Raw genomic sequence first — 8,979 nt, forward strand, 5'->3', positions numbered from 1 at the left:
ACCAACTCAATCAACTCATGTTGGTGAATTAAATACCTCCTAACGTGTCTCCAATTAAAGTATATTTTAATGGATAAGACATCAATTACAATATCAAAAATCGATAGTTTGATCTTTATCTTCGCAATAGTTAAATAAGAAACAAAATACCAATACTCATTTAACTCTTTAGAAAAGCTACCAATTTAAAACATAATAAGTACATTCACATTCATTAATTAATTCATTTTAAATGTATTCCTTGTTAGTATAACAATGGTAAAGATGAGAGATCAAACTTTTGATTTTAAAATAAGAAATGTCATTATCGATGAGTTAAGTTGATTTTATTCATTTTATTGATTTTATTCATTTTACACCTATTCTAAATGTTATAGACCCAAAACTCCATCTTCGAAAGAAATTCATATATGTGTTCACAAAACCAATCCAAATAATTAGTTTACAAATATGACCAAATTTCTTTTTAAAAATTGTATAATTTCAAGATAAATTTGATCATGATTTAAACCTAGTTTAAAGCTTTATTTATTAGTTCCTAAGGTTTAAATTTTGTTTTAATTTAGTTCATATTATTTAAAATGTCATAACATCATTTCTCAATTTACTCTCTTCTTGTTAATAATTAATGTTAAAATTGTTTCATCATCAACTTACACACCATAATATTTAGTAAATTAGAAAGTTAGAAAACGAAAAAAAAAAAAAAAATCTAAATGATTAAACCAAATTTCTAAGAAATTGGTAGAAATTTCTAATTTTATTCTCCTGAATAACTTTTTTTTCTCTCCTCTAAATTTGTATCTATTGAATACATGTAAATTATAAATTATCACGAACAAATTTTACCACTTAACAACGATGGGCGACTAAATTGACAAAATATTACTAAGAGACTAAATTAAACAATAAAGAACAAATTTAAACATGACCAACAGATGAGAAATTAAAAAATATATATATTTATCACTAATTAAAAAATATATCATTTTAAACATAGTTATAAAGTTGTACCACTCACTTTTCCTTAAGAATATAACATGAAAGTCCTTAAGAATATAATATGAAAGGAGGAGAATCAAATTCAAAAGAAGAATTAAAATGAGCATATCTCAATTCACATAAAATATGTATATTCGGTAAAAAAAAAAAAAAAAAAAAAAGTTTGAGGTTTTCTTATTCTTAATTTATGTTGAACGTAAAAAAAAAAAAATAATAATAATAATAAATCAAAGAAATATTATATGTATTTCTTTTCACATTTGATCGTCAATTTTGAGTGATAATTAAATGAAGTTTACATATGTATCATAACAAAATTACAAATCTAAAAAGTCAAAATTTGAATTTAAAATTGACAGATATGAAATTTACAAAAGACAAAGAAGAAAAACTATATAGACTTTTTTTAAAAAAAAAAAAACAAAAAAAGTCAAATTTTAAGAAGAATTCATGAGATACTCAAAACTTTGACATTGTAAAATTGTGATTATTTTAATTTTTCTAGAAAAAGAAAATAATAGTAAATTACTTAATTGACATATATATATATATTCTCCACAAGAGATTATATGTTCATATATTTTACTTTGAAGGTTGATGAACTCAAGAAAAAAAAATTAATTTTAACTTCTAAACTTATCAAATTGAATCAATTTTAATCCTAAATTTTTAATTTCATCAAATTACACCTCAAATTTAGTTAAATGTTACAATTTTAATCTTTTTAATGTGTTGTAATTTTAACTCTTTAATATCTTTATGGCTTCAAATATCATTAAACCTATTTTCTCTTATGTGTCCAATGAATTATAACATATATACAATATAAAAATTAAAAGAAAAAAATTAGAGAACATGACATTAGAGCTTTTTTCTTCAAATTTATCAACAAAATTATTCAATAATTAATTTATGTATTAGACGAAGTTATTTTTGTACATAGTTTTATTTTATTAAGATTTACGAATTTATGAAGATTTTCATATCATTTTTTGTAAAATTAATTGACGACTTAGAAGAAATCAAACCGAGGGTATAAAATTATGACATTTAATTACGTTTAGGGTCTAATTTGATGAAATTTTAATACAATCTTAAATTATTATTATTTAAAAAAAATGATTGTTTTGAAGTGGAAAAAATCTGATATATCCACGTAAGCTCAAAGGTGGAAAGATAAGTGGCCCCCACCCACGTTACACTAATTTTCTGAAATTAATAAATGTTTTTTTTTTCGGAATTAAAAATTTAAAATCCTAACACCAAATGAAATGTAGCTGGCGCCAAATGGTTACCACGCCGCGCCGACGACAATAAACCCAATCCAAACGCGTCCTTCTTAATTCTTATGTCTTTCCTTTTTTTTTTTTCCCCTGTAAAATTAACCTTTTTTTTTAGAAAATAATACATTTTTAGTTTATAGGTTTTGGTTTTAATTTTATTTGATTTTTTGATTTTAAAATGTTACAAATTTAGTTCTGTTTTGAGTTTTATTTCAATTTAGTTCATAAATTTCAAAATTTATAATTTTATTTTTGAGATTTGAATTTTGTTTTAATTTGGTCCATGAATTTCAATATTTTACATTTTTAACCTCAATTTTTCATTAAATACTTACTTTCAACCATTAACATCAATTTCTATTAATTAATTAAAATCATTAAAAGTGAAATTTTAAATTTAATTTTAAAAGTGATAAAAATAATGAAACCTAATTAATTATAATTTTTTTAACCAATTTTAATTTATTAACATAAATTAACGCCAAAAGACGAAAAGTGGATATTTAGTGAAAAAGTGAGATTAAAAATGTAAACCTCAAGACATAGGGACCAAATTGAAGTAAATTCGAATGTCAAAGATAAAGTTGTAGCATTTTGAAACTTAGAGATTAAATTAAAACTGAACTCAAAATTTAAAAACTAGATGTGAAATATTTTGAAATCTATGATCTAAATAAAAACTAGACCCAACATCTAGGGACCAAAAAATGTATTTTTCTCTTTATATATATATTAAAAAAATGAAAACGCGTAACTAGGCAATAATAAATAAGATAATAATTCTATTATTTAATTTATTCAGACAAAAGTTTTTATAAATATTATTTGTATTTCTCTTTTGTCTAAAAGTCTTCTGACCGTCCGATTAAATTGCTCTGTCAGATCCACCGTTCATTGAGTCATAACGTACCATCCACCACAAATCCAACTTTTGACAGATGGCATTCAAACTAACGACAGCATAAATATATTCGTTAGTGTCATTTGATTTTTTTTGTTGGTTTATATATTGATATTGACATAACCTTTTCTTTTTACAATAAACTTTTATTTTTTTAGAATATAATATCTTAATCATTTTAACCTGAAAATATATCAATTTATACTCTAAATTTTGGAGATGTATCGACTAAAACTCTAAATCAATTTAAACCTTGAACTTTTCTTTATCATTTTACACTCTCCATTACGTTGGTAAAAAAAAAAAAAACCCTTGTTATCCATAAACTTTCATAATTGTATCAATTTAGACTCTTAGTTAGGAATTTGTTTGAGAATAGCTCATGCATCAACTTTAATTGTTCGTTTTATAAAACCGACATTGAATAAATCTACACATGTATGTGGGAGAATTGATACATGAATGATTTTTAGTGATAATCATAATGAAAGGTTTAGATTGATTGACTTATGAAAATTTAAGAGTTTAATTAATTGATGCGAATTATAAGTTTCACATTATGTTTTTCGAATGAAATATGAAGGGGGTGTAAATTGATACACTTACAAAAGTTTATGGTTTAAATCGATATAATTGTCAGTTTATGATTTTAATGATATAACTCCCAAAGTTCAAAGATATAAATTGATATTTTTCCTACAAAATGCTCGTTTCATTCCTTTATAAGTTGTAGTTTCATATTTTCATCCATTTGTTTCCATTGTTATAAAAACCTGACATTAGATATATATATATTTTTTATAACTTTCTGTTAATGTTTTTATGGTTGGTATGGTGGTGGGATCATTAGATGAATTACTATAGGGTAAAGTTGAGCCTATATATTCAACTTAGGTAAGAATGTGGATTTATTACAAACCCTTAGATTAGTATAATTATTTGTTTTGTGATTCAACCATTTTCTTTAGAGTATAACTTTATGTAATATAGTAGTTGAAACTCAAAATATATGTCATCCAAAAAAATTATCTATTGTTTAACTATTAACCTTGGTTTAAGTTGACTATAAGGTGGTATAAAGTTTGTTAAGTTTAATGAAGTATACAAGATTAACAAATTCAAATGATAAGAAAAAGTTCTAAATGGATTGATTTTAACTACTTTTTAATGATTACTCACATTCAAACACAAAGTTAAATTTTAGTCATAGTCCATAACTTGACTGAAGTCAAACAAGACATGACATTACTTGATTATGTCCAACTTAAGGCTACCTATAATCACACCGCTCACAACATGGTGCCCTCTTCTACTAAACTAAAGTGTGACCTTTAGTGCTTTTATTCGATCATAAATTCTCCACATACACGATCGAAATCAAATCCTCAGTAAATATAATTCAGGTAGTCGTATTATATATTCATTTTCTATAATTTCGAAACAAGAAAAAACGTTAGCTACACGAACTAAAAAACATTATATTCGTACGCATACAAAAACTTAATCTCTTCAATTTCAAATTATAAAAACTTAAATATTTCTTTTCTTGAAGTTAATAATTACAAATGTGGAAGATCAAATCATTGACTTTTGAGATGGTAATTTCAACGTGGTCTCATCTAACGATTTACATTGGTTACATAGTAGTGGCAAAAACGTAGATAATCCAAAAGCCAAGGGCCATTCTAGAACAATTGGAAAGTTGATGAAGTGTAAGAGACTGAAAAATGCGGCCCGCACCGAAGCTCTTGGCTGGCACCATCTTCTTCCCCATTTCCTTCAGTTTCTGGTCTCTTAGTTTTAGACCTTCCGCCATTGTTTCATACTCATTTCTCTGCTTCTCATCATCTTCAAATCTGCTCTCACAAGGTAAGCTTCCTCTTTCCAGATCCTCCATACCCAACGAATTTCCTTTGACTTTGTGTTTTTCCTTTCCCTGGATCTGATTCATCTTACATTCTTCATGAATTTCTCTCCATTGGGTTGTAGTTTATCTGATCCAACTCATAAAGCTGATGAGATCGCTTCTTGATGTTGTTTATGATGATTTCTGTGTAGGAAAATTTTGGATTCTTCTTCAAGTTTATCGAGCTGTTGATGTTGTTGCCGATCTAGTGGGAAGAAGTTTTCCGAGTTGATTTCATGAAGGAAATTCATAAAACTCGTCTTGCATTTGCATTTGCATCTATCTCTGTTTTCGTTTGCTTGTTCTTCGATGTTCATGTGGTTTTAGCACAAAATTACATCCCTCGGGATTTTATCCTCCTTGATTGTGGAGGACCTTCGACTGCTAATGACATCGATGGCCGGAAATGGAATACCGATGAAAAATCTAAGTTTATTCCAGCGACGGGTGATAGTACCGCATCGAAAGCCGCTACTCAGGATCCTTCAGTTCCTGATATCCCTTTCATGACGGCTAGGGTTTTTCGCTCTAATTTCACCTACAGCTTTCCTGTCGCCCCTAGTCGTTTATTTGTTCGTCTCTACTTTTACCCTTCTTCTTATGGTGGACTTGATGCATCTGATGCTCGTTTCTCTGTTTCCACTCAGTCCTATACTCTTCTTAAGAACTTCAGCGCTTCACAAACTGCCGAGGCTTTGAATTATGCCTATATCATTAAGGAATACTCTATCCATGTTGATGATGATAGGTTGAACTTGACTTTCATTCCATCCTCCACTCATCCAAAGGCTTATGCATTTGTGAATGGGATTGAGATTGTATCTATGGCTGATATTTATAGTGATACTTCTGGGAGTACTCTGATTGTTGGCCCATCTACTCCATTCACTGTGGACAATGCCACTGCACTTGAGAACGTTTATCGGTTGAATGTCGGAGGAAATGATATTTCGCCTTCTGATGATACTGGGATGTATAGGTCTTGGTTTGATGACACTCCGTACTTGTATGGTGCAGCACAGGGAGTGACGACGAGTACTGATCAGAACACAACGCTTGATTATCCGCCGAACATTCCTACTTATGTTGCACCAGAAAATGTCTACTCCACTGCTAGAGCAATGGGACCTGATAACAATGTCAATCTGAATTATAACTTGACATGGATTTTCCCTGTTGACTCTGGGTTCTTTTACCTTGTTAGGCTCCACTTTTGTGAGGTTGCTGCAAATATCACAAAAATTAACCAAAGAGTGTTCGACATTTTCATCTTTAATAAAACTGCTATGGATGGTGCTGACGTGATTGCCTGGGCTGGAAGTAATGATACTCCATTCTACAAAGATTATGTGGTTTTCGTTCCTGCTAACGGAAATCCACAGCAGGATGTATGGCTTGAACTGCATCCAGACAAGTCCATGATTCCCAATTACTATGATGCAATCTTGAACGGAGTGGAGATATTTAAAATTAATGACTCAAGTGCTAATCTTGCAGGGCCAAATCCTATTCCTGCGCCAAAACAGGATATTATTGATCCATCATTAGCTAAGCCAGGATCTTCTCACGGTAAATCGAAGAATAAGTCAGGGATGATTGCTGGAGTTGTTTGTGGAGCAGTTGTTTTAGCTCTGATCATTGGTTTCTTTGTTGTTAAACGTCGCCGTGGGCATGGGAAAGATTCTAGTTCTGTTGAAGGACCGTCAGGATGGCTTCCTCTTTCTCACTATGGAAATTCCCATTCGGCTGGATCTGCTAAGACAAATACAACTGGAAGCTATACATCCTCCCTGCCTTCCAACCTTTGCCGCCACTTCTCATTTTCTGAGATCAAGGCCGCCACAAGGGACTTTGATGAATCTTTACTTCTTGGAGTTGGTGGTTTTGGCAAGGTTTACAAGGGAGAAATTGATGGTGGGACTACGAAAGTTGCCATCAAGCGTGGGAACCCTCTCTCCGAGCAAGGTGTGCACGAATTTCAAACTGAGATTGAAATGCTCTCTAAGCTTCGCCATCGCCACCTTGTTTCGTTGATTGGCTACTGTGAAGAGAATTGTGAAATGATCCTGGTTTATGATTACATGGCTCATGGAACACTGCGAGAACATTTATACAAGACTCACAAGCCACCATTGTCTTGGAGGCAAAGACTTGAAATATGCATTGGAGCTGCCCGTGGTCTGCATTATCTCCATACAGGTGCCAAGCATACAATTATTCATCGAGATGTGAAGACAACGAACATCCTTTTGGACGAAAAGTGGGTAGCAAAAGTATCCGATTTCGGGTTGTCGAAAACTGGTCCTACTTTGGATCATACACATGTTAGCACTGTTGTGAAAGGTAGTTTTGGATACTTGGATCCTGAATACTTTAGGCGACAGCAATTGACCGACAAATCAGATGTTTACTCCTTCGGAGTCGTTCTCTTTGAAGTCCTATGTGCTCGGCCAGCCTTGAACCCAACACTCCCCAAGGAGCAAGTGAGTTTAGCTGAATGGGCCGCACACTGCTACAACAAAGGCATTTTAGATCAGATAATCGACACATTCCTAAAGGGGAAGATCGCATCAGAGTGTCTCAAAAAGTTTGCTGAGACAGCAATGAAATGTGTGTCTGATCAGGGCATCGACAGGCCATCCATGGGCGACGTTCTCTGGAATCTAGAGTTTGCATTGCAGCTGCAAGAAAGCGCAGAAGAGAGTGGCAAGGTAGGCAGTGGGATGGATGTGGAAGAAGGTCAGCTCGACGTAGTTTACAAAGGGAAGAAGGATCCTGATGCTTCCCCCGGCATGGATGGAAACATAACCGACTCAAGAAGCACCGGAATCAGTATGAGCATTGGAAGCCGAAGTCTTGCAAGTGAAGATTCAGACGGATTGACACCGAGTGCCGTTTTCTCACAGATCATGAACCCAAAAGGTCGTTAACAACACAAGGAGGGGCTGAACTCACACTCAACTCAGTAAGGTCATAATACTTTTTATAGTTTTGATTGATCAAAAGTTCAATCTTTGTCTCATTAATTCTGTTCATTTATTACAGATCCTTTCCACTTTCTCTTTTGAGGCTTCTAATTGTTTCAATCCCAAAGCAAAAGCCGTTATGTTATTCTGCCTAGTAGTATGATTTGTATCTATAAAATATCGATATCATATCGGTGTATTCGAACATATTTTCACTCCATACTCACTTTCATGTGTGAATTTTTATTTCTTTGCCTGCTCTATTTTTTTTTTAATTTTTTTTTTATTATTGACTGTTAAATGTATTATTTTGTACTTAATATTTATGTCATTCTTTTTACTTCTGTATTTAAATATGCTTTAGTTTCGATTCCATCTCATTTTATTGTTATTATTATTATTTCAAACAAATGGGTAGTTTTGTGTAATTTTAAAATATAAGATAAACTCTACGGGGTTGTTTGGGAGACTAAAATATAAGGATTATTAAGGAATGTGCGAGAAATCAAGGTGGAATGAAAATGGGATCTTGAAGCTTGAAAATGGTAAGAAAGAGGGTTGGATTGAAAACTGCAAGAACGAAATGAGATTAGTATTACAAATTGGACCCAAAATACTCGATCCAATTATGGGCTTTGAATTACATTACTTATAATCTCATTCCATTACGGTACTCTAAATAGTCTCTATAAGTTTATTTCGGGTTTGTATCTAGATCTAAATTTTCAATTGTATGATAGAAACTAAATATAATATTGAATCTTGTGGCCTAATTTTGACCTTTCAGGTATTATTTCTTTGAGTACGTTTGACCTTGTATAATTGACATGGGTCTATTAGATACAAAATTGAAAGTATAAGTGTTGCGTCTCGCATTTCAAAATAGGGCACAAAAGAGAATCGAAAAATCAAATCAATTCA

At 31.4% G+C, this 8,979-nt stretch overlaps 1 protein-coding gene across 3 annotated transcripts; it reads left to right on the top strand.

Moving 5' to 3' along the window:
• Window positions 1–4,896: 4,896 nt before the first annotated feature.
• On the top strand, window positions 4,897–8,321 carry LOC120073059 (receptor-like protein kinase FERONIA). Of its 3 annotated transcripts, none has more exons than XM_039025662.1 (3): window positions 4,897–5,055; window positions 5,245–8,062; window positions 8,138–8,321. In XM_039025662.1, the coding sequence occupies exon 2, from the start codon at window positions 5,329–5,331 to the stop codon at window positions 8,020–8,022; it is 2,694 nt and encodes an 897-aa protein (XP_038881590.1). In that variant the 5' UTR covers window positions 4,897–5,055; window positions 5,245–5,328; the 3' UTR covers window positions 8,023–8,062; window positions 8,138–8,321. The 3 variants fall into 3 exon arrangements, with proteins under 3 accessions (XP_038881590.1, XP_038881591.1, XP_038881589.1); XM_039025663.1 differs by having other exon boundaries at window positions 5,245–8,057; XM_039025661.1 differs by having other exon boundaries at window positions 5,245–8,321.
• The last annotated feature ends 658 nt before the right edge of the window (window positions 8,322–8,979 follow it).

Source organism: Benincasa hispida, chromosome 3 (genome assembly GCF_009727055.1).
Source record: "Benincasa hispida cultivar B227 chromosome 3, ASM972705v1, whole genome shotgun sequence".
In the NCBI taxonomy this organism is placed as follows: domain Eukaryota; kingdom Viridiplantae; phylum Streptophyta; class Magnoliopsida; order Cucurbitales; family Cucurbitaceae; genus Benincasa; species Benincasa hispida.